Raw genomic sequence first — 26,116 nt, forward strand, 5'->3', positions numbered from 1 at the left:
AGTGAATTCCTAAACATATCTGAGGGCAGAATTGCATAGTGAACTTTGGTCCCCAGCTCCAAGGTCTCCAGTGACCTCCCCGCTAGCCTCTTCTAAATGATTTTGCTACTCAACTCTTATTGCCAATAATGACCATGAAAACATTTATACTTGTGAAAATATTTTAAGTTGGTCTCCTCTCAGTAGCTGCAAATTATCAAGTTGTCTACTACTTTTAAGCTAATGAGGTTTAGCTAGTTTCTACAAACCAGTGTCCACTTGAATGTGGTTGTCTATTTAATGGGGAGTGTGATCAAGCAACTTGATAGCACTGCAGCACTTTCTAACTTTGAACCTAGAAAACAGGATTTGAAGACTGTATTATAAGACCTGGATGCAACATGATATCATGGGTAGAAAAACTAATTCTATTTTTTTTCATTAAAAAACAAAAAAAGCCTAACTTCTACTAGGAAAATCTGACCCATAAAAACAATATGTTTATAGATTGTATCTAGATTAATTGTGCTTCCTAGAGCAAAGTCAGTTTGAATATTTCATTTTGCAAAACTTACAACCTACCATTTTATGAGTCTAAATAAAGTATTTTCCGTTTAAACTGAGTAGGGTTGCAAACAGTAGTAGAAGAGCTGGAATTGGAGAGAAACCAACTGCAAGAGCAAATTATGTGTCTGGAGGAGCGTTGCCAGGACCTGGAAGATAGACTGCAGCTACAAGTGCGAATCGAAACCCTGCAGGTAACGGGCCAAAGATAGATCTGTTCCAAACGGTTTTGTGCTTCATTGAATTTTCTCAATTTCAGAAGGGATAGTGAACCATTTTACCACAATGAAGCATAATGCTACAGAAATGTTCAGCATCACGTTGAAGTAAAAGACTGAATTAAATGAATGTCAGAATCATGCATCGCGAGTCTATGGAGGGGGAGACTAGGCCATCAAGAATATCAAGTAGACATCACAGTTCTAAAGTAAGAGGTTTCTGTGCTTTGTAACCAACCTGGCAAGAATATACATGAACATTTGAGCAACCTCCATTATCTGCGAAGTAAGTTTCAGAATAGAAGTAGATTCTGAGGTCTGATATGTTGCAAAAACAACTTGTAATTGCATATTGCTTGAGCAATGGTTTTGGTTGTCAACCGGTCTTGTAAAAATGAATGTATTTTTTGTTTTCTCTTGCTTTCATTTTAAAAATCTGAATGGGTGTTCTTAGTCGTTTTTGTTCCACCCTCTTTTCTTTTGAGGTCACTACAACTACTGACCTTAATTGGGGGAGGGGGATTAACACACTTGACAAATAAAGGGAAGCCGCAACTCTCAAGGTATGTAACGTGAACAGGGGGACAAGACTGGACTCTCAGGCAGGGGTAGTAGGCTGACACAACAGTACAATTAGTCCACACACATATCTAGAAAATACAATACACTAATATACTGAAATATATTACTGAATAACAGTACTCAACATTAATTTGTACCCCCAGGCCATAATATTAAAATGAATGCAAATGCACACGTGATATTATAACAAAGCTTTAGAGGGTAGGAAACAGTATCAAATCAAAGGCTTTCAAGAATTATGAGTTCATTTTAGAAACCGGTGCCTTAATCCAACATTTCAAGAGAAAGTATTTACAGTATTACCAAGGTTAGCCACAATTTAAAAAACACAGTCACATTGGAGAGATGCAGAGTTTGACTTTAAAAATTAATTAGAAATCAAAGCTAAGTACCAACAAAATAATAGTACAGAGCGCACTGGGCCCTTTGGGGATCGAAGAAAACTTCAGGCGCATATGAGTATCCCAGAGACAATTTTACAGGTTTCCAGACCAGATTTTAAAGGTCCATAGGAAATAATAGCCGAAAAGTCAATGGACGATCCACTTTAGTGGCGGTAAGTCAGATCTACCTAAAGGCATGGATGTCATTTAAGGGTTGCTAGGGGTCGCACCTGGGACCCCTGCCTGTTAGCTTGCGACCCCTGGGGAATGCATCCTTTTTTTTAAAACAGTTTTTATTTTAAATGTATACTGAAACCATACAGACATTGCATTACTTTATACATCGTGTTACATTGCCAATTTCGTCTGTTTATTCCCTGCCACCCCCCAACTTCGCCCACCCTCATCCCTGCCTACTCAACAACACAACAGTCATCACTTTATTGTTCATTCCCTGCATCACCTCCAGTATCATCACTAGGCAGTGCTGGACTGTGTTCCAGTTCGTTGACTTCTAGCGTGGAGCTGACCAAATCCTCAATCAGCTGTCTCCAAGCTTCCACTCCCCCTCCTCCCTGATCAGATGACCCCGCTACCGCTTCTTGCCATACGACAGTTTTCGCGTTTGCCCATTTTAACATATCCTTCCACCACACCTCCACCAGAGGCCTTGCCTTTGCTTTCCAACCCACCGCTATCCTGCATTTTGCTAATATATATGCTAAACGTTTCAATTTACTCACGTTTCGCCTGTTTAGGTCTTGCAAAACCCCCTCATAAACACACATGGGGGGATCCGATATCTAGCGTGATAACTGCTTTCGCTAATGCATGAGCTGCCTTCTCCCAAAATCTGTCAATCTCTACACGGGCCCAGAACATATGAGTTAAATCCACATCCAACTCCCCACATTTCGGACATGTTTGTATCACTGCCTGGCCAAACTTTGCTATCCTGTTAGGGGTTAAATATGCTCTGTGTTATGTATAATTGAATCTGCTGGAACCGCGTATTCTTAGACACCTTTTTGTTGTACACTTTAACTCTATTCCACATTGCATCCGACATTGGCTCTCCCAGGTCAGCCTCCCACCGCTGTCTTGTCTGACTCAACTCCTTCCCAACTTTTGACATTAATAACTCATATATCCTCGAGACTTCATGCCCATCTTCTGACACATCATAAAATGTTTCAATCGTATTATCTGTCTGCAACTGGAGTCAGTTCCAGGCCATCTATGCCGAATTGCCCGTAGTAAGCACAGGTGTGTAAGGTGCTGGCCTGGATGTACTCCCGCCTCCTCTATCAGATCCCCAAATCCTTTCAAAACCCCCTCCTGAAACAGGTCTCCCACCGTAGCTACCCCGTTAGGTTCCCAGTACTTCTGGACATTCAACCTCAATTGGTCACTTTCTCCCTCCACTGCCACTGATGGGATCTGCAGAGAATATGGCATCACGCCTCCCATCAGTCGACAGGCCCTATGCCACATCTCACATCCCAATCTCATCAACCTGGATAAATGGACCGTGCAAGAGTTCGCCATCCATATGATTTCTTTCAGGTAAAACTGCGCCCCTGTGACGTGCAACAGGCGTGACCCATGTGTTTTGCTAATCCGACAACCAGTTGGCTACGAATTGCAACTGGCTGCAACGAAATATACCTCAAAATTGGGTAGGTTAACCCCCCCCCAGAGACATATGCGTTTTGAAGTTTCCAAAGTGCCACCCTGCATCTTGAATTGCGCCACAGGAAGTCCCTATATATACTATGTAGTTTATTGAGAAAAGATCTCAGGATTGCAAATGGGGTAATTGTGAAGAAGTGCAGTAATCTTGGGAGCACCAGCATTTTCAGCAACGCCGCTCGTCCCATCATGGATAGTGGTAATCTAGCCCAAAACGTTAAGGAGTTTTCAATCCCATTCAGTGCCCTGACAGTGTTGTGTGTACACTCTAGCAGCGGATCATGATAGATGTTCACTCCCAAATAACGGAACGTGTCTTCCTCCCATTTAATCGGCAGTAACGGCAGCCGCTGTGCTGGCTTCCCAGAGTATTCTCCCATGAGACCAGGCTCGACTTCTGCGGTCTTATCGCTATGCTTGACAAGGCAGCGTACCGGTCTATCACATCCAAAATATATTGCAGATTCGTCTCTGGGTGCTGCGGGTAAAGCAGCCTATCCTATGCATACAATGATATCAAATGTCTCCCACCCGGCGTCTCAATCTCTGCTTCCCCGTATTCATCTCGCAGATAGATCGCCATTGGCTCCAATGCTAATATAAATAGCATCGAAGACCGCGGGACCCTTATCTCGTACCCTTACTCAACTGCCATTGATCTGAGATTGTCGTGCCCGTTTTCACCGTAGCCACTGGTTCGTTGTACAGCACTGCACCCACTTAATGTATTTTGGGCCCATACCAAACCCTTCCAATACCCGTCACTAGCCATGGCCACCTAACCGAACCAAAGGCCTTCACTTCATCTAGTGACACCGCCACACATTGTTGAGTGTCATCCTGAGTGCAATCTTATCACATGGTGCAGTCTACGCAGGTTACTAGCAATATTCCTGTGTGGGACATATCCTGTCTGATCTGAGTGTATGAGCTTGGCTATAATCGGCTGAAGTCTGAGCCATCACCACTGTAAATATCTTCCCATCCTGATTCAGCAACGACAGGGGTCTATATGAGCCACAATCTGTATCTGGCTCATTTGGTTTCAGCAGGGGAACGATCAACGATTCTCTTAAGGGACTGGGCAATCTGCCTGTTTCTAGTGATTCATTAAGCATTCCCAGCAGTGGCGTCAAGAGATCTGCCCTATACTCCTTGTAAAATTTGCTGGGAAGCCCGTCTGCTCCTGGGACTCTGCCGGTCGGCAGTTCTTTGATCACTCTCCCTAGTTCCTCAATCGTAATGGGGGCCCTCCAATCTAGCTCGATCTTCCGTATTTAGCCTGGGTAACTTAATCTCAGAGCGTCTCGTATCTTTTTTGCAGGAGGTTTCCTCGTATAATCGCTTATAGTATTCATAAAAGCATTTATTGACACCCTCTTGTGACTCGTACATCTCCCAGTATAGTCCAACCACTGCTCTGATCGCTTCTCATTTATACTCAATTTTATAAAGCCAGGCTAACAATCGCTGGGTTTGTCACCCTCCACGTGCTGTCTCTCAATATATCTCCTGCAACTCAAATTACTTATCCTGTGCCTGTTGTAGTTGGGTCCCCTCCAGTGCCTCCTCTTAGGACCTCTCCCCGTCTGCGCTATAGCTTCCAATCTGTTCCCCCCCCCCCTGTAAGACCTGTACAATCACATCCTGCATTCCCTTTGACTGTGCTATGCCCATTCCCTCAACCACTACTTTAAACACCTCCCACAGCGCACCCGCTGATGCTACACTGCCCGTGTTGTGCTAAAAATATTCTTTCACCTCTTTTCGTAGGTTCTCCGGAAACCTGGTGTCCCTAAGTGCCTCCACCCTGAGCCGCCATGTCCGAATCTTAGCCCGCGGGGGTAGAATCTGCCAGGCGACAACCAAAGGTGCATGATCCGAGAGGACTTTAGCTTTGTATTCCGCCTGTGTGAACTCACCCAACAACTGACCTCCCAACCGACACGTAGTCCAACCTGGTATATAGATTTGTAGGGGCATTATAGTGGGAGTACTCACGTTCTTGCCGGTTTAGTGCTCTCCACACGTCTTCCAACTTAAACGTCTGCAGCAACGTGTTCAGGGCTGGGAGAGCAAATTTCTCATCTGACCTGTCTAACACTGGATTTAGCGTACAGTTAAAGTCCCCCCCACACTAGTGTCCCATCTCTATACAGGCTTATTTTAGCATACAAGGATCTGAAATATGTTGCTGTGTCTTTATTCGGGGCATATGTGTTAATAATGCATATTTCCCTGTTGTCTACCTTCCCCTCAATATGATCATCCTACCGTCCGTATCCAGATAGGTCTGGAGAACCTTGAACGGGACAGTTGGTGCTACCCATATCAGTACCCCCCTGGCATATGCCGAGTACGTGGAGCCCAGAGTCACCCCTCCCCATTTCCTTGCCATGGTGTCCTGTCTGTCTTTAGTCAAATGCGTCTCCTGCAATAGGGCTATATCTATTTTCTGGCGTTTTAAATGTACTATTACTCTATTCCTTTTGCTATGGCTATTGAGCCTTCTAACGTTCCAAGTTGCAATCCTGAGTTCACCCATCTTTATATTCAGCCATTATCCACCTCCCATCGCCACCCCCTCCCCCTGTCGCGCTTGTCCGTAGGCAAACTCCCTTCTAACTACCCCAACTCTCCCGCCCTCCCTCTCCCCAACAGTTCCCAACTTTTGCCCAGCTTCAAATCTGAAACTTGGGCATCCCTGCATCTCGCTCCGAATCCAACTTGCTTCGGAATCCGGAGTGCAGCGGGGGGACACTTAGCTACTAGTATCCCTCCTAACCTAATAGATGTGGGGATAGTGTGATTCTAGCACTGTCCAGATCTGGGCAGCGTCAGTGTTCCTGCATTTATCTAATCATAAATCACTATGCAATCACTAACTTCTATGTTATTAGTCCAATCAATAACCCACAGTCCCTGAACAGTTCACCTATACAGCACCCTGGGAGCACAGTTTACTTATCACTGCCGTTCTCCGACGGGAAGTTCAAAGTGTCCATCCATGTGTTCACATCCTCTGGAGTTTCGAAGAAAACAGCTCTATCTTTGTGTAAAACCTTCATCTTTGCCGGGTATAGCAGTATGTATTTCAAACCAGCCATGCGTAACCTTCTCTTGACCGACACGTAACTGAATCTCTGCTTGTGCACCAGGAAGGTGTCATCCGTGTACGCTGTGATGGTCTCCGACGCTCTGCTTATCGTTCCGCCTTTCTGAAAATGTTCGAGGATCCTCCCTATATCTTTATAGTTCAATATCTCGGCGATGATCGGCCGAGGTGGGGCTCCTGGCAGTGGTCTTCTCGTCAGAGCCTTGTGCGCTCTTTCTACCATGAATCCATGGGTAAAAGACCCTGCCACTATCTCCTGTAACAACATGTTTTCAAATAAGTTTGTCGGGCACGAGCCTTCCTCTCCTTCCGGTAGCGCAACGATGCGTACATTATTTCTGCAGGCCCGACCCTCCTCTTCTTCAGCCCTGGTCTCCAGGTTACACACCTGTGCAGCAAGGTAACATCCTTGGAATTCGTGTGGCAACTACTCGCATTAGCCTTCACCTCTTTCTCCAGTACCCCTGTGCGTTCTGTCAATGCTCTCACATCCTGTCTTAGTAGATTCACATCGATAGTGACAACATCAATCTTAAATTCCAGTGACGTTTTTAGCTCCGCTATGGCCTCCAGGATCTGTTGGTCACCTCGTTTGGGGCTACTTTCACATTATGTATCTTGCTCTATTGATTTCGTGACCTCCGTCTGTGCCGGTTTGGCAAAGACGTCCATTGATGACTGTTTTGCCTTGGATTTAACTGATTTAGACATCATTGTAATTTTCGTGGCGTTATTTCTTGTCATAGGTGGTATGGCACACTGTTGGTCTATCATGTCACTGCGGCTTAGGGCTCCTGCGTCAGTGTGCTTGTACTGAGCACTGTTTACACCGCTCCCACTGTGTCATGTCGGGTGCAAAGTATGCTCTTCTGCACCTGCGTTTCAAGGACCCACCAGAGGCGGTGGTTGTCTGTCCTGCTGTTTCCACCACACCTGCGGGCTGTATGCTGGGACCTGCGCTCTCTAATGGTGCGTCAACAGCATGCATCATTTTTGCCCATCCACCACCACGGGTATACCCGCAAGTCTTTACCCTTCTTCTGTTCAGGTCTTGGCCACCTTCCTGTGGTGTTTGCTCTGGTGCCTCTCCACCGACCAGCAGCGCACTACCAGCCCAATGCGGAACAGTCCTCACTTCCTCTGCAGCTTCCCAACAGACTGCTTCTGCCCGTCCTCTGCTGGCATTCAGGCCCAGTGTAGTAGCACTGTGCGCAGCCGGAGTGCAGCATCAAAATTCTTGCTAAGTGGACTGCAGACAATGTTATAAGAACTGTACTATTTACCCCACATCGCTCTTGTTATGGATCATTCCACCCAATGTGCCGTGCAATTGTGCCCAGGCCCCCAACCTGGGTCATTGTGGAGCTGCGGGTCTCAGTTCTGTTTTCACCCGTATTGGCCACGCCTCTGTGTCCTCTGCGACCTAGTCGTAGCTTTTAATGTTGTGGTGCCTGCTCCAACACGCGTGTGGGTTGGCATAGTGTCCCGAGCAATACTGCATAGCTCCTCGTTCCGTATACACTGCAGCTCACCCTTTTGTATGGGGAATTCGCCCATGTTGTGCTGTCCTTAGTTTCCGTTTCATGCAGGGCTTCCCCGTGCTCCGGTGATCATGTCAGTTTCATTGTTATGGAAGCCTGGGCTGAGTTCAGCCACGGTTTGTATACTGCAGATTTCTTCTACTGGGGTCTGTTCTGTGACTTTTCCTCGATTTTAATGTGCCTTCTCCCTGTATGTCTCACAAACATTCGGTTGCGTGTTTGTCCCTCGGCTTTGTTACCACGTTTACAGCCGAGTCCGCACCAACCTTTCTTTTCTTCCATTGCGTGCGGCTCAATGTGTTGCCGCCTCCTATCTTCAATTCCACTTGACGCGCGACTCCCGTCCTTCGCTTCAGTGTCTATGGTACCAGGGCAGCAGAGGTATGACTTGCGCAAATCAGCCCAGAATGTATTACCCAGAAGCCCCTGGCTTTCAAAGTCTGAAATGTGCCAAAAAAAACACATTTTTCACTTTGTCGGGGGTTCTGGGTAAAACATTCTGGTCCGCTTTGCGCAAGTTAGACCTCTGTGGATTCCCACTGGTGCCCTCTTTTCAGAAATGCATGGGGTTCCCAGTTTTCCTTGGTGGCTTGGACACCCTAGGCCCAAATCTGTAGGTTATCTCCCCAAATTCTTTTGTGGTTACCAGTGGGTTAGCCTTTTCCCTTTGCGGCTAGATTGGTGAACCCACACATGTGAGATACCGTTTTTGTCGGGACACCTGTGGGAACGCGAGAAGGTATGACATCTGTTGTGGGCGACGTGTTTCGGTGACTGGACACAGTGAAATGTCTCTGAAATTGGCTGGAAATGAAGACAATTCTCAGACATTTTGCTCTGGCCACCCACCGAAACACACCGCCAACAACACATGGCCTACCTTCCCATGTCCCCACACGTGTCCCGATGGGCCTCTACAAGCTCTCAGACGATGACACACCGACTCCTATTGTGCATCGTTGGATCGTGCTGAGGCGAAAAGCAAAGGTAAGTGCAAAGAACTGTGTCATCCAAGGCAAGTCAGACATTCCTCACAGAGCATTTGTATGTTTTTTTTTTAAAATCTTACTGCAGAGTCATTTATTAATTTATTGCTCCAGCATGGGGTCTGGCATGGATTCACATGCTCATGAATATTATGTCGTCAGACTGGGTATCCTCTGTAAAAGAAAACAGTTTCACTTTCACTTACAAACTGTATTTCGAAGGGATTGTGTCCTCCGACGTATTCCTCATCTTAGATATCTCCTTCCAGCTCTGCTGGCCTCGGAAAATGTTTTCTCTCTAGAGGGCGCTGCGCGTCGACGTCCTCCGAGTCGATGTCCCTCGACAGCCGCCGTATCGACGTCGACGTCATCCTGCCTATAAAGGCCGCGCGCAGCGTCCGTTGCTCAGTTCCGTTTTTCCGCGCTTACTCAGTGCCTCGGAATACCGTTGCTCAGTTCTTAGTCAGATTAATCCTATTTACCTCGAGTCATTCGATCCGTACTCGATGGCTTCCTCGTCGGAACCGACAACTCCTCGATCCGGCTTCAAAAAATGCAGAGATTGTGGGAAAAAGATGTCGTTGACTGACCCTCACAGAGTTTGTCTGTGGTGTTTGGGAGCTGAACACCATTGTTCGGAATGCGAGGACTGTATGTCCATGACCGCTAAGGCCCTGAAGGAGCGTAGGGGGAAGCTGGAGAAAGGTAAGACTTTTAAAGCTTCTTCTTCGTCGACGAAGTCGAGACACTAGTCTCCTCGTCACCATTCGCGCTCCAGGTCTCGGAGTGGGTCTCATCACTCCTCGAGATCGAAGCACTCGAAGAGGAGACGTCGAAGATCCCTTTCTCTGTCTTCCTCTTCCTCTGTTTCGCCAAAAAGAATCCCTTGCCCCACGAAACATAGTTCCCGGGCTGAATGGGAGGAATTCCGCAAAAATATGATGAGCGTCTTCGAGAAAGCGGCCTCGACCCCCTCGAAGACTGCCGAGAGCGATGCTCTGGTCGAAAGACCCGAAGGTCAAAAACGCCGCGAGTCGCAGTACCCGGCGAAGGAAACCTCTCGAGTGCGTCTCGAACCCTCGAGTAGGATTATGACCTCCAAACCTTCCTCGAAGGTTCCGTCGACGCCGTCGACGAGGGTTCCGTCGACGCTGAGGTCGATGTCTTCGACGCCGTTGTCGAAGGGACCTTCGACACACGGGTCTGTCGACTCGACGCCAGCTTCGACACCGGCGTCGACGCCAAAAAAAGTCACGGTTACGACACACCCAGTGACTATCCCCAGGTCCTCGACGTCAATGGCTTCGAGATTGTCGAGTAGAATTCCAATTCTGTCGAGGTCTTCGAGGCCTCCGCCTTTGTTTTCGACGCCACGCTCGAAGCCTTCGACGTCGGCGTCGACGACATCGACGTTTTCGAGACCGATAATGACAAGTTCGGCACCCTCTGCCTTGGAAATGGGATTTACTCCTTTTATGAGTTCAGAACAATTGAGAACTATGTCCTCAATTTTGGAAGAGGGTGAATTGTCTGAACAGGAAGACACATTTGAGTTGCAGGGACCTGTAACCCCAATTAGAGAGGAATTTTCCTCTGAAGAACGCAGGTTAAAGGATCTTCATGATTCCTTACATGAGGCAAGTGGGTTAGACACTTCCCCTGAGGTGGAGTTTGCCAGGCCAGACCCGGGGGAGCATGCTGAAACCCCCTATAGAGCCTTAATGGCCAGGATCACAGAGTTCCTGGGGTGGTCTGCACCTTCACAATCTTTCCAACAAGATGACCTCACGGATATTCTTGACAAAGGCCCACAGGAGGATCCTGTGGTGCCTTTTCATAAAGCTCTTCAGAGGAAGATCATGACAAACTGGGAAACCCCAGATGTAGTACCAGCAGTAAATAAAAAACTGTCTACAAAGTACAGGGTATCTTCTACAGACCCGGAGTTTTTGTCTAAACACCCATCCCCAGAAAGTCTGGTGGTACAGGCAGCATCCTCTACCAATGTCAAGACGGCTTATCCTACCGTCCCACAGGACAGGGACGATAAAAAATATGATGCTATGGCAAAGAAAGTCTTTTCAGCATGTAGCATGGCGTTAAAATCTGTCAATGCTACTTGCACCCTTGCTAGGTACAGCCATACACTTTGGGAGTGTGCTTCTACAGCGGCTGACTGCATCCCGGAGGGAGAGGAAAGGGATGCGTTCCTGAATATTATACAGGACGGTAAAGACGCTATGTGCGAATCCCTCCAGATGGGCATTGATTCGGCTGACAGTATCAGCAGAGCAATGGCGGCAAGTACATCAACCAGGAGATTCGCTTGGTTGAGAAAGTCTGGTTTTGCCCCAGATGTGCAAGCCAGGCTCTTGAACATGCCATTCGAAGGCTCTTCTTTGTTCGGGAAAAAGGCGGATGACAGTTTAGAGAAACTGCAAACTTCAAAAGCAGCAGCAAAATCCCTAGGAGCTGCAATCCGTCAGACTCCTTTTCGTCCCACAGGAACCTCTGCGAGGGGCAAGTCTTTTCGCTTCTACTCCGCATTCGGAAGAGGTAGAGGACGACCGGCTCAAAGGGGACAAAGAAGAACTACCCGAGGTGGACGGGGTAGATATTCTAAAGCCGCAGCAACAGCAGGTGCCTCTTTACCATCGGCATCTGCATCAGCCGCCCCAAAACCACTCTGAGGACTTCCCTCACAGAATACCTGTAGGAGGCAGGTTGACTCAACATCTGGCGGTATGGCAGGCTATCACGTCAGATGCTTGGGCATTGGAAACAGTTGCCCAAGGTTACTGCCTGCCTTTCCTACGTATACCTCAGAGTCATCCACCGGGGATCAGCTCTCAGAAAGCTCCAGATCCGCTCCTCTTGCAGGAAATTTTGGACCTGCTAGAGAAAGGTGCCATAGAACCGGTACCGGTACCTGTAGCGGAGAGGAGCAAGGGCTGGTACTCCCCTAACTTTCTCATTCCAAAGAAAGACGGAGGACTGAGACCCATCTTGGACTTGCGAGAATTGAACAAATTCCTCAGAAAAGACAAATTCAAGATGGTCACTCTTTCTCAGATCCTCCAGGCCCTTCAGTTCCAGGACTGGTTGGTATCTCTGGACCTTCAGGACGCGTATTTCCATGTGCCTATCCATCTCAAACACAGGAAATACCTGAGGTTCGCAATTGGCAGCTCTCACTATCAATTTCGAGTGCTGCCATTTGGGCTGACCTCCGCCCCGAGGGTCTTCACCAAGTTAATGTCGGTAGTGGCTGCAAGGAGGGAAGGGATTCACGTCTACCCCTACCTGGACGATTGGTTGATCAGGGCTGTTTCTCCGGAACAAGCTCAGATCCAGCTAAATCACGTGTGCCACTTCCTTCACAGACTGGGCTTCTCCCTCAATTTAAAGAAGTCACAAATGATACCATCGCAGAGACTCCAGTTCATAGGAGCGATCCTGGACACTTCCCTGGGAAAAGCCTCGCCACCAGAGGTGAGGGCTCAAGATATTCTACAGATGGTTACCAAGTTTCAAAATGCCCAACGTCTCCCAGCCTTCGACTTTTTGAGGTTGCTAGGCCTCATGGCATCCTGCATTTTCCTAGTGCCAGAGGCTCGCCTGAGAATGAGATCCCTCCAGTGGGCACTGAGGACTCAGTGGTCACAATTCTCAGGGAGAATGACAGATCTTCTTCAGGTTCCCGGCAGGGTGGCTCGAGACCTTCAGTGGTGGGCCTGTCAGGAGAACATTCTGAAAGGAGAACAGTTTTGGCAACCCTGGCCGGAGATAACAGTAGTCACGGATGCCTCACTCACGGGGTGGGGAGCCCACGCCAACGACTTGACCATCAGCAGTCGTTGGTCTCCATCAGAGTCCAGACTACACATCAACCTGTTAGAGCTGAGAGCCATCAGACTTGCGCTGAAGGCGTTCCTGCCAGCTGTACAAGGGAAGAACGTCCTGATAATGACGGACAACACGGTGGCCATGCATTACCTCAACAAAAAAGGAGGCGTAGGATCACTACCCCTGTGCAGAGAGGCGATGCAGCTCTGGTTTTGGGCAATCCAAGAAGGAATCTCTCTATCGGCAGTTCACCTAGCCGGAGAGAAGAACTTGACAGCGGACGCTCTGAGCAGGCAGAACACAGTCTCCCACGAGTGGGAGCTAGCTCAGGAAGTCCTTCAAGAGATCTTCGCCCTTTGGGGAACCCCTCAGGTAGATCTGTTCGCCACCAGCCTAAACAGGAAATGCGACCTGTTCTGCTCAAGGGAATTTCCCCCGAGAGGAGCTCTGGGAGACGTGTTCATAGTGGACTGGGAGTTTCCGCTTCTGTACGCGTTCCCACCGGTCCCTGTCATTCCTCAAATGATCAGGAGGTTGAGAAGATTCCGGCGAACCATGATCCTAATTGCCCCGGATTGGGCCAGGAGAACGTGGTACCCGGACCTTCTAGACTTGTCCATCTGCCCTCCAATTCGACTTCCACTCAGAGAGAACCTACTCTCATAGAAGGGAGGTCAGGTTCTCCATCCAGACATCAAAACCCTCAACCTTCACGCTTGGCTTCTGAAAGGCTGAGGTACAAGGATTGGGACCTCCCTGATGATGATATGGAGGTGTTGCTTTCAGCAAGGAGGCCAGCAACAAAGTCTTTATACCGCTGCCGTTGGAACAGATTTTGCAGCTGGTGTAGAGAACAGAATATCGACCCTTTTTCATGTGGTACACCAATGGTTTTGTCCTTCCTACTATATTTGGCAAATTCAGGCCTTCAAGTTGGCACCATTAAGGGCTATCTCGCAGCGCTATCCATCTTTAAGCGTACTGCGGAAGAACCATCCTATTTCAAATTACCCTTGGTAATACAGTTTCTAAAGGGGTTAACCAATGTTTATCCCCCAAGACCATTCCAAGTTCCCCTATGGGATTTAAACTTAGTACTAACTTTCCTGATGGGTACACCTTTCCAACCACTCCACTCTTGTTCGTTAAGATTCCTTACCCTTAAAACTGTTTTATTAATAGCACTTACATCTGCTAGAAGGGTGAGCGAATTACAAGCTCTTTCTTGTAAACCCCCTCACACAATATTTCACAAAGACAAAGTTGTCCTGCAAGTGAAGCCTAATTTCCTCCCAAAGGTGGTTTCTGAATTCCATATCACTCAGAAGATTACCCTACCATCTTTCTATCCTCCTCCTCACCCGGGGAAAGAGGAAGAGAGGTTACACAGGCTAGACCCTAGGAGGGCTTTAAGTTTTTACATCAGTAGACTAGCCAGGATAAGACAGGCAGACCAGCAGCTGTTTGTAGGTTACGCAGGTCACAAGCTGGGGTTACCAATAACTAAGCAGAACATTTCCAGATGGATCATTCTAGCCATTCTGGAATGTTATAAACTGGCAGGGAAAGAGCCCCCTCAAAACCTTAGGGCTCATTCGACCAGAGGTATTGCAGCTTCATCGGCCCTCAAAAGAGGCGTGCCGGTTAAAGACATATGTGCGGCCGCTACATGGCCGTCTGTCCATACCTTTACACGTTTTTACAATTTGGATTCCTCCTCCAGTCAAGAGACTAGGTTTGGAAGGGCTGTACTGCATTCTATTCATCAATAGAAGACAGCGTGAAGTCAGTACTCGCTCCTCCGATAATAGAATACTGCTATGGGAGCCTATCTAAGATGAGGAATACGTCGGAGGACACAATCCCTTCGAAGAACAAGTTACTTCTTACCTTGTAACGTTCTTTCGACGGGATGTTCCTCCGACGTATTCCTCATCGACCCTCCCATCCATCCCCGCAGTTCTACTTCCCTTGTTGTTGCAGCTTACGCTCCTTCAGGGTGATTAGTTTAGTCCAGAAAGTATTATTGTGGGCTACAAAACGGAACTGAGCAACGGACGCTGCGCGCGGCCTTTATAGGCAGGATGACGTCGACGTCGATACGGCGGCTTTCGAGGGACATCGACTCGGAGGACGTCGACGCGCAGCGCCCTCTAGAGAGAAACATTTTTCCGAGGCCAGCAGAGCTGGAAGGAGATATCTAAGATGAGGAATATGTCGGAGGAACATCCCGTCGAAAGAACGTTACAAGGTAAGAAGTAACTTGTTCTTCTCCTCTAAACCAATCAGTGAGCTCTGGGTCATACTGCCCCCAGCCAATGAATGCCCTCTCCGTTACCCCCTCCTCTGGCAGCCATCTTCAGATTTTTACTACGCGTTCAAGAGTTGGGAGTCCTCGTGCTTTGCTCTGTGAGCTGATCTACGTTATCACGCTTTTTTTCAGTAAAAAGTTACATTTCTTTCTCAAATAGAGCCTGTGTGCTCTTTCCTACATCGACTGAAAAGCGGGGACTCGTTTGTTGGTGAATTTCAACACCCCTCAAAGGCAGAATCATCGAAGATTCCTGAAGACCATCGGGCCTACTCTGTACTCCGGACCATGTCGGAGGAGAAGGAGGGAAGCTCCTTTTTCAAGCTCTGCTCCAGCTGCGGACTGCGGAACATGTTTGTGGAGTACAAACTCCTTCAATGCCTCTATTGTCTCCGTCCGGATCACAAGGAAGCGGATTGAAAAATCTGCCTCAGTTTCTCCAAGCTAACCGTGAAGGATTGTCACAGGCGGCAGGAAGCAGGGGCATGCCTCACCCAGGACCGGCCGGTCCCAAGAGTGGGCTTCTAAGTCCTTTGAGGGTGCTCCATCCGTGAGGGCCCAAGACAAGGTCAAGCCCCACATCTTCACCACTTGCCACCATATCCAGCCATCGCTCCAGCTTCTCCTTGAAGAGGAAATCGGCTAACCCGGAGACGCTGCAGGAAAAGCCAGAGAAGACGAAGGCTCAGAAAAAGATGACCAACCTGCCCTAGAAGGCCCAGGTGAAGTCGTTGATGATCGAGTTGTTGGCGGCCGCCCTCTCGAAGGCTAAGGGGACTGACCCAGACAAGGTAGCCCGGCAGTGGCCAGAGTATCCCTGCACCTGAGACGGGAGGCATCAGCCAACTGGTGGAGAGGACACTGGAGAAGAGGATGCCATCCCTGAGCCCGACTCCCTGGGATGCAAAAGGTGGGGGGGAGAGGAGGCCTCAACCATACTCCAGGGCACGGATATTTCTTCCTCTGATGAAGAGGACTGGGCATCCGTCCATACGATCCAGGAGGACGTGGGGGATGCCGACTGAGGTGAAAACAGCGGACCTGACAATGGAGCGGGCCCTGTAGGCCTACCGCCCGACGCTTCAGAGGGATGTATCGCTGGACATCCTTTTCGACCCTGCACACCTTGGTGTCAAAGATTCAGAAACGGATGCCGACGACACTGCCGGCCCCAGTGGCCCCATAACAACCTCCGGTCAAGAAGAGGAAGCGGCACCCTACGCCACCGCATCAACCCCCCCTCACGTGCCTTCCCCCACCCACAGAGACACAGGGGCGGACATGACGACGAACACGGATGACATGGGCACGGCAGGCGGTTCGTCGCAGCCGAGGGCCTATTCCCCCAGATGAGGTGGGGTTGTTTCATGCCATGGTCGCCAGGGCGTCGGAACTCTTCCAACTGACACCAGAGGAGACCAGGAAGGGAAGGGTACCTAGATCAACGACGCAAGGCCAAGAGGAAGACCATCTTGGCGGTGCCTCTCCTAGACGACTTTTGGGAGGAAGGCCTGGCTTTGATGAGGAATACGGCCCGGCCAAGAGGGATCGGCTGGAGAAGAAATACTGGGGTGCCCGAGTCCCAGTGGTCCCAGAACAACCTGCGGTCAAGAAGAGGAAGCGGCACCCTACGCCACCGCATCAACCCCCTCACGTGCCTTCCCCCACCCACAGAGACACGGGGGTGCCTGAGTCCGCAACCAATTGCCATAGCTTGAAGCTTTCTCCGGTCTCAGTGGTCTCGGTGGCAGCAGGGATGAAGTAGTCTAACCCCTCGTCTTCATCCTCCGTCCCTCTGGATAGTGAGGGGAAGAAGTTGGATGCCATCGGAAGGAAAGTAATCTACTCGACAGCGTCCACAGTCAAGGCGGCCAACGCCCTTGGTAACCTGGCCAGGGAGCTGTGGTACAAGCTCGCCCGACTGCTGGAGTTTCTACCTGACGACAAGCTGGTCGAAGCACTTTCTGTGCTCCAGGAAGGGGAGGTGGCATCGGACCATGCCATCACGGTGGCCCTGGACATCGTGGATGCAGGATTCCAACAGATGTGCAACGGTGTCTGCCTCCGTCGTCGTCGCTGGCTGAAAGCCACAAACTATCGTCAAGGAGGTCCAGATGAGTGTTCTTTTTGGGAAGGCCGCCAGCGAGTTGTTGCAGGCCATTAAGACCGACACTGAGGAGGCCTGCGCCTTGGGCACTCTTCAATACCACCCGTCCTTTTGTGCCTCCGGCGGAAAATCTAGCAGATCGTTAGAGGGTTTTGGCAGAGGGTCCTCTTCATACCGTCAACCCTCCATGACACAGGAGGCCTACAGAAGCCGTTCTAGGGCTTTCGGTGGAGGTGGCAAACATCACTCCCAAGGCGACACGCAGACCCCGAAGTAAGATTGAACCGGCCAGGACGTCAGGCCCCCACCCATGCACCCCGGTGGGTGGGTTGCTGGCTGGTGGACTCTGTCAGCGAGTTGAAAAGATCTCCACCAACCGATGGGTGCTGGACGCTCTCGCCCACAGACACACTCTAGAGTTCCAGCAGAAGTGTCCCTGGATGCCACCGGTGGCCCGGCAGGAGCAGCACATCCCTCAGCTCCTGCAGGAAGTGCAGGCCATGATAAGAAAAGGGGCAATAGAGCTGGTTCCAAAGCGACTCCTGGGTTCCAGAGTCAACTCCAGATACTTCTTGGTAAAGAAGACGACCGGGGGCTGGAGGCCCATTTTAGACCTGCGGCGTCTCAACAAATAACTGAAGTCCCAGAAATTCTGGATGGTCACGTTGTAGCACGTGCTCAGTGTTAGGGAGAATTCTCTGTTTAGGCTGAATTTCCCTACCTAGTGAGTCCCCCAGCAGCTTTGCTGGATTTCTGGGGTTTCTTTTTTCTCCTGCCAAGAGTGAGACTCTTTTACCCTCACTCTTGGGCATGTTTGAAGTGTGTTTTCTTGGTTAAACCTGGTGTTGAATGGGCTATGGGGTCTTTTACTCCATAGGGCCTCATGTATTTTTGTGATGTGGGTTACACAGCACCCTCTGTGCAGTAACCCAGGGGTGTCCTAGGGACTCCCCAACATAGACTCCATACCCTGGGACTGACTACTGTCTCCCAGGGCATGTAAAGTCACCAAAGACTTTACTAGTCTTAAATCCTGAACAGAACCAGTACAAACCATCATATTGTGGACGTACTGGCTGGGGCAATTCGATTGCCCCAGGGTCTGTTAGTCGAAGGGGCACGTCTCCGTCCCCCCTGATCGAGTTTTGGCTGGTGGCAGTGGAAACTACTTTTTATATTCAACCGCGAATATTTTCCTATGGGATTTCCCATTTTTTTAGGCTAACACAATTAATTATTTATTTACGGTAGCCTCAAACATACCGCCGGTTTATATATTTATTATTATAACTCCGGTTGGGATTTTTTGCCAAAACTTGATTCAAAAATGGCGTTGGCGTTCGCCTCTGTAACTCTGACCCAAAGTGGAGCCCTTTGTTCCACTTTTGGCGGGCTTCTCCACAGAAGCCCTCCAAAGTGGTGCCACTCTGTCTGGGGTACTTAGGAGGGGTGGAGGGGGATTTAGGCACCCTGGACTGAGTTACCTTGGTAACTCAAGTCGCACTCCGTCCTGATTGGCCCAAGTGGTGAGCCGGCCGGCTCACCACTTAGCATGTTTGAGTGACAGCTAGGCTGGGTGAATGGGGGTTTGCTGCATAAAAGCAGGGCTTTGGGGACTGGAACTTCAGAAGTCGCCACAGGACCAAGAATCCGACGAGGGAAGAGCTGAGCCGACCTGCTACGACGACACCACCCGGTGGAGCCCTGCTGAACCGTCTCACCACTTTTCCCAACGACCGAGGAGAACTCTTAACGGAGTGGCTCCTTCCCTTGACTGGTGGGGACAACCAGTTTTCACCTTCTTTCCGCTTCTTCGAGGTATCTCGTGGCCGCCTTGCCCGTGCCAAGCACCCCGGCAACCGGAATACCACACTTTTACCCCCACCGCGAAAGTCGGTACAACCCTTTAACCGGAGGACTCAGCGGCTGGTTTCTTCCCGGGCAGTGCAACGACCTTCTTCTTCTGCTCTTCAGCGAGAACTTCTTCTTCCCTGACCGACGTCGAGCCTTGCTGCCACTGCCTGGAACAACTGCCACCGCTGGAGGATCCTTCCCGTTTAAGGTACCGTGTTCCGCCTGGCTTCCCTTGCCACCGACTGTACGGGGTAGTTTTAGCCCCCGGCTTTCGAACCTGGGAGTGCCTGGGACACCCTGGCTAAACTTTCTAAGCCTCTCTAAACTCTTTCTGAACTCTTTTGCAAGACTCTGAATCCCTAATAACTGTGTGATCTTGGGCACGTTTTCGCTCTGTCTGCTCTAAGAGTGGGCCCTGGCTAGTGACTTTTGCTCACCTGTGACTTTGTGCTTCTTTGAGCCTACTGAAAGTGTTCTTGACCTTAGAGTGGTGTGTTTATCCTAATTCTGCTCTTTTTCCCTCCCTTCTTTGAACCACTAGAGTGTCAGCTAACGTTAAGCACTCACCTCTGAATTATGTGGTGTTAACCAAGAGTTGTCTAGTTAGGAATAAGGGTTGGGACTGCTTTCCATATAACTGTGTTTGAAGTGTTTTACTATATATTGCTAGAGTGTTTTCAACTTATGTGTTCTTAAAATAAATAACTATATACTTTTGAAACCAAGCTCTGGTCAGTGTTTGCTTGTACTATTGTGTTTGAGTACCTATTGTGTATACTTTGCATACTGCCTAACTCTTCTTGAGGGGAGTCTGACTGCTCAGCCACAGCTACCAGGTAAATCTGGGTGGTGCAGACTGCTACCAAGTGGGTTTACTGCTATACCTGTAGTCTTAAATCTTTTGCAGTGTTCCCTAAGGGAACTGCACAGGTTTCTGCCTAACACTGGTGGCAGCGGTGGGATTTGTATTGAGTATACATTTTGGTGTGCTTTAGATACCTTAGTGCAACTAACCACAAAGCTTAGCACTGTAAAAGTAATCCTCTAACATGTCAGTTATAGAAAGCTATAGTCAAGAGTCCCTTGCAGCCAAAACTGCTGATTGTTTAAGAGTGCTCTGTAAACATAAGGATCTCATGACTAAGGGCAAGAAAATGGAGCTGATTGAAAGATTGTTAGCTAACCAAAGTCTGGGTGATGGTTCAGAGGAACCTACCACCCCAGCAAATGTAGATAACAGTATTGAAATTGACATAGAACAAAATGTTGATGATTTTGAGGAAGAGTCAGAAGAGGAGGGTGAGGCTGTTGTGACTGTCCCCCCTAGGCCTCTGTCTGCTCTACCTGCTGTGCCTACTGGGCCTTTACCAGGTCCCACATTTAGTCCTCAGTACTATGAACTAGAGAAAATGAAACTAGAATTGGAGTATAAAAAACTTAATGCTCAAACTGAAAAAGAACTAAGGCTAAGGGAAATGGAGCTCAAGCATGAGCTAGAAATGAAGAAATTGTCTGTTGAGAATGCTTCTCTCTCTGGCTCCTCTAGAAGTTCCAGTCCTAAAAGACCCCGGATGCCTAAAGAATTGGTTGGTATGTATGAGCCTAAGTTGGATGTGTTGGATTGGTTGTCTCTGTTTGAATATAATCATGGGCTCCAGAACATCACAGGAAATGACTTACTCACCTGGTTGTTCTCTAGGCTTCCCCCTGTTGCAACTGATGTGGTAATGGAGATGGGGGAGGAGGATAAGAAGGACTATGAATGTGTGAAACTAGCTTTGATAGCTAGGTTTGGGAAGACCCCTTCCCAGTATCTTAAGAGGTTTAGGAGCCTCAAAAAGCATGATGGTACCCCTTGGGCTACCTGGGTGAGTGAAGGGTTGAAAAACTTAGAGGGATGGATTAAGGGTTACAAGGTGAACACTTATGAAGGTATGAAGAATTTGTTTATGTTGGAGACTATTTATGATGCCTGCTCTCCTGAGCTCAGACAACACTTGGCTGATTCCAAGGAATTAGATTCCCGGAAACTAGCTAAGGCTGCTGACTTGTGGGTTGCCAACCGGGCCACTCACAAGGACTCTGGGGTAACTCAGAAAAAGGATGGGGAGAAACAGCCTAAAAAGGACTCCAAAGAGAATTCTAATACTACAAATTCCAAAGAGGGCCCCAAACAAAACTATAAGGGTAAGCCACAAGGGAAACCAAATCAGGCTAGTGTACCTTCTGGTCCCAGACCAGAAGGAGGTCAGAACAAGCCTCCATTCCAGCGAGCCTTTGGCTCATGCTTTGTTTGTAAGGCTACTGACCATGTGAAAGGAGATCCCAGATGTAAGGGTAAACCTTCAGGGGTCCAGCTTGCCTCCTTAGCCTTCGCTCCAGAAGAGGAAGTACATATGGCAAGTGGAAACTTTCTATTGCTGGCTGATGAACCCACTGGAGTCTCAGCTAGTGCTTCTTTAGTCTCTCTGGGGTTGTGGGAACAACAGAACTTAGATGTCTATAACTCTATCCCAGATAATACTAAAGAGTATTATAAGGACAGTGTCCAGGTGAATGGTCAGGAGACTCCTGCCATTAGGGACACTGGAGCCAGCATAACTGTGGTGGATGAATCATTTTTCAAGGCAGAGGATGTTGCTAAGGCACCCAAATGCCTCACCAAGTTAGCTGGTGGGCCTGTGCAGATGTGTCCCCAGTTACCAGTTCTCATCCAATGTAATGATATGGCTGTGAAAATACCTGTCAGTGTACAATGTGAAGTGCCAGGTAGGGTTCTGTTGGGTAATGACCTCAAAACTCTTGGAGTTGTGTCCCATACCCCCAGACCACCTAGCAAAAGGTTACAGGAGCTCACAAAACCTGCAAGGGAGAAAACCCTGAGAGGGTTATCTCAGGAGATGATGACAGAAATCACTCCTCTCCCACTGGAGCAACTTACTGCAGTAACAACCCGATCAGGAGCAAAGGGGCAACCCAAGACTCCTAGGAAAAAGCCAGCAGCAAGCACTCCAGTGCTTCCAACAAGGACTTCCCCTAGGTTGTCCAAAGTTACACCTGTAACTCCACCTCCAGCTGAGGCTGAGAGGGAGGTACAACCCTGTGTGGTTGAGCTAGACTCTGAGGAAGAGCTAGAAGGAGGCCCAAACCTTATTGGAGATTTGGACCCTGAGGACCATCCTGAGCTGCAGTCTTTACTGGCAGAAGGTGGACCTAGCAGGGCAGCTTTTCGTAAGGGGCAAAGAGAATGTCCAACTCTGGAAGGTCTCCGCCACCAGGCCGCTTCTCAGGCTGATGGGCAAGAGCCTGGGAAGTATAGGTTACACTGGGAAGATGGCCTCTTCTACAGTGAACCAACTGAGTCTGAACCTGGAGACTACACGCGCCTTGTAGTCCCCCAAGAGAACAGACAACAGTTCTTACAACTAGCCCATGAGATACCTTTGGCTGGTCACTTGAGTTTCAAGAAGACCAAGGAAAGGCTCTCTCTCTACTTTTATTGGCCAAAAATGGGGGCTGAAGTAGATAGATATTGTAAGAGCTGCCATACCTGCCAGACTTCTGGTAAGGTTGGTTCCAAAAATGTGGCACCTTTAGTGCCTCTCCCAGTTGTGGGAGTCCCATTTGAGAGGGTAGGGATTGACATTGTTGGTCCCCTTGATCCCCCAACCTCCTCAGGCAACAGGTTTATACTTGTTGTAGTAGACCATGCTACTAGGTACCCTGAGGCAATTCCTATGAGGACTGTTACGGCTCCGGCTGTGGCTAAGGCCCTCCTTGGTATTTTTACCAGGGTTGGGTTTCCTAAGGAAGTAATCTCTGACAGGGGGTCAAACTTTATGTCCCACTACATGAAAGCCATGTGGAAAACCTGTGGAGTTACTTACAAGTTCTCAACAGCATACCACCCTCAAACAAACGGGTTGGTTGAAAGGTTTAACAGAACCATGAAGAGCATGATAGGTGCTTTAGAGGAACCCCTTAAAAAGAAGCGGGACCTTCTACTGCCATGCCTTCTCTTTGCTTATAGGGAAGTCCCTCAGGAGGGAGTAGGTTATTCTCCCTTTGAGCTTCTCTATGGCCATCCGGTCAGAGGTCCATTGGCCCTGATTAAGGAGGGATTGGAAGGTGCTCCTCCCCTCAAGCCAGTCAGAGTGACTGACTATGTGATAGGTCTCCGGAGGAGAATGTCACACATGATGGCAGAAGCAAGTGACAACTTGAAAGCTGGTCAAGCTCTGGTCAAACATTGGCATGACCAGAAGGCTAACATGGTTGAGTTTACTCAAGACCAGCTAGTTCTAGTTATGCTCCCAACAAGGCAGAGGGCCTTGCAAGACAAATGGATGGGGCCCTTCAAGATTGTGGGGAAACTTGGAGAGGTCAACTATCTGGTGGATCTGGGCAGACCCAGGGAAGCTCCTAGAGTCTTCCACACCAACAGACTAAAAGCATACATCTCCAGACCTGACGTAGGAGCCTTGCTTCTAGCTTCAGCTGCAGAGGAAGAAGAGAGTGAATCTCTCCCTGATCTCCTCAGAGGTGTGCCTTTAGACGAAAAAGTTGAAGGAGTCAATCTCTCTTCAGACCTGACACCTGAGCAACAGGAGGAGTGCAAATCTATGTTAAAGCAGTTTGCCTCCCTGATCTCACTGTCACCAGGCTTGACCCCTTGGGGCCAGCATGATATACTCACTGGTGACTGTCTGCCAGTCAAAAGCAGAGGGTACAGAATGTCAGAACACATCAGAACCCACATCAAAGGAGAGGTCAAGAAGATGCTTGATCTCAGGGTAATAGAGCCCTCTACTAGTCCATGGTCTAGCCCAGTTGTGTTAGTACCAAAGGCAGGATCCAAAGACTTGAGATTCTGTGTGGACTATAGAGCTCTAAATGCAGTCACCAAGACTGATGCCCACCCTTTGCCCAGGACAGATGAGTTGGTGGATAAACTTGGTGCAGCCAAGTACCTCAGCACATTTGACCTTACGTCAGGCTATTGGCAAATAGCCCTGACAGACCATGCCAAGGAGAAAACTGCATTTTCAACCCCAGTTGGCTTGTACCAGTTTAAGGTCATGCCTTTTGGATTAAAAAATGCACCTGCCACATTCCAAAGGATGGTGAACCAGGTTCTGGCTGGGATGGAAGATTTCTGCATGGCATACTTGGATGACATTGCAGTTTTCAGCCACTCCTGGGAGGAACATGTGAACCACCTAGGACATGTGTTGCAGGCTCTTGAACAGGCCCATTTGACAATCAAAGCCAGTAAGTGCCAGATTGGTCAAAGTAAAGTGGTCTACCTTGGACATGAGGTAGGAGGTGGAGAAATAAGGCCCTTGCTCAGCAAGATTGAGGCTGTGCAAAATTGGACAACACCAACTACTCAAACCCAAGTGAGAGCCTTCCTAGGCCTCACTGGGTATTACAGGAATTTCATTGAGAACTATGGGACCATAGCTTCTCCACTGAATGTAATTTCCTCTCCTAAATTCCCTAAAAAGGTAAAATGGAATGAGGAGTGCAATCAGGCCTTTGAAAAACTGAAGAGAGCTCTTTGCCAAGCTCCAGTATTAAGAGCTCCTGACTACCACCAAACTTTCATTGTACAAACTGATGCTTCCAATGTAGGTATAGGTGCAGTTCTAAGCCAACTGGATGAGAAGGGTAGGGAGCACCCCATTTGCTTCATCAGTAGAAAACTGAAGGATCCTGAGACAAGGTGGGCAACAATCGAAAGAGAATGCTTTGCTATTGTGTGGGCACTGAAGAAGTTTAGGCCATACTTGTATGGGTCTACTTTTGTTATTCAGACTGACCACCAACCCTTGAGATGGCTAATGCAAATGAAAGGGGAAAATCCAAAACTATTGAGATGGTCAATCTGCCTGCAAGGGTTTGATTTCACCATTGAGCACAGGTCAGGGGGTCACCATCAAAATGCTGATGGACTCTCTAGGATGTATATCATCGACTAGAGGTATGAGGTTCATCCAGGAGTGGATTAAATCCTCCTGTCCCTTAGTCTGGGGGGGGCGAGTGTTAGGGAGAATTCTCTGTTTAGGCTGAATTTCCCTACCTAGTGAGTCCCCCAGCAGCTTTGCTGGATTTCTGGGGTTTCTTTTTTCTCCTGCCAAGAGTGAGACTCTTTTACCCTCACTCTTGGGCATGTTTGAAGTGTGTTTTCTTGGTTAAACCTGGTGTTGAATGGGCTATGGGGTCTTTTACTCCATAGGGCCTCATGTATTTTTGTGATGTGGGTTACACAGCACCCTCTGTGCAGTAACCCAGGGGTGTCCTAGGGACTCCCCAACATAGACTCCATACCCTGGGACTGACTACTGTCTCCCAGGGCATGTAAAGTCACCAAAGACTTTACTAGTCTTAAATCCTGAACAGAACCAGTACAAACCATCATATTGTGGACGTACTGGCTGGGGCAATTTGATTGCCCCAGGGTCTGTTAGTCGAAGGGGCACGTCTCCGTCCCCCCTGATCGAGTTTTGGCTGGTGGCAGTGGAAACTACTTTTTATATTCAACCGCGAATATTTTCCTATGGGATTTCCCATTGTTTTAGGCTAACACAATTAATGATTTATTTACGGTAGCCTCAAACATACCGCCGGTTTATATATTTATTATTATAACTCCGGTTGGGATTTTTTGCCAAAACTTGATTCAAAAATGGCGTTGGCGTTCGCCTCTGTAACTCTGACCCAAAGTGGAGCCCTTTGTTCCAGTTTTGGCGGGCTTCTCCACAGAAGCCCTCCAAAGTGGTGCCACTCTGTCTGGGGTACTTAGGAGGGGTGGAGGGGGATTTAGGCACCCTGGACTGAGTTACCTTGGTAACTCAAGTCGCACTCCGTCCTGATTGGCCCAAGTGGTGAGCCGGCCGGCTCACCACTTAGCATGTTTGAGTGACAGCTAGGCTGGG

The 26,116-nt window shown here is 48.7% G+C and overlaps 1 protein-coding gene across 4 annotated transcripts in view; it reads left to right on the forward strand.

Annotated features, from left to right (window-relative positions):
- The window catches only part of LOC138503575 (golgin subfamily B member 1-like), a 1,546,163-nt gene that overhangs the window by 823,990 nt on the left and 696,057 nt on the right, over nt 1-26,116 (forward strand). For all 4 annotated transcript variants that reach the window (XM_069623402.1, XM_069623405.1, XM_069623404.1 and 1 more), the window contains exon 17: nt 607-737. In XM_069623402.1, coding sequence (XP_069479503.1) covers nt 607-737 — 131 coding nt within the window. The remainder of the gene's footprint in view (nt 1-606; nt 738-26,116) is intronic.

Source organism: Ambystoma mexicanum, chromosome 11 (genome assembly GCF_040938575.1).
Source record: "Ambystoma mexicanum isolate Mex_15411 chromosome 11, UKY_AmexF1_1, whole genome shotgun sequence".
In the NCBI taxonomy this organism is placed as follows: domain Eukaryota; kingdom Metazoa; phylum Chordata; class Amphibia; order Caudata; family Ambystomatidae; genus Ambystoma; species Ambystoma mexicanum.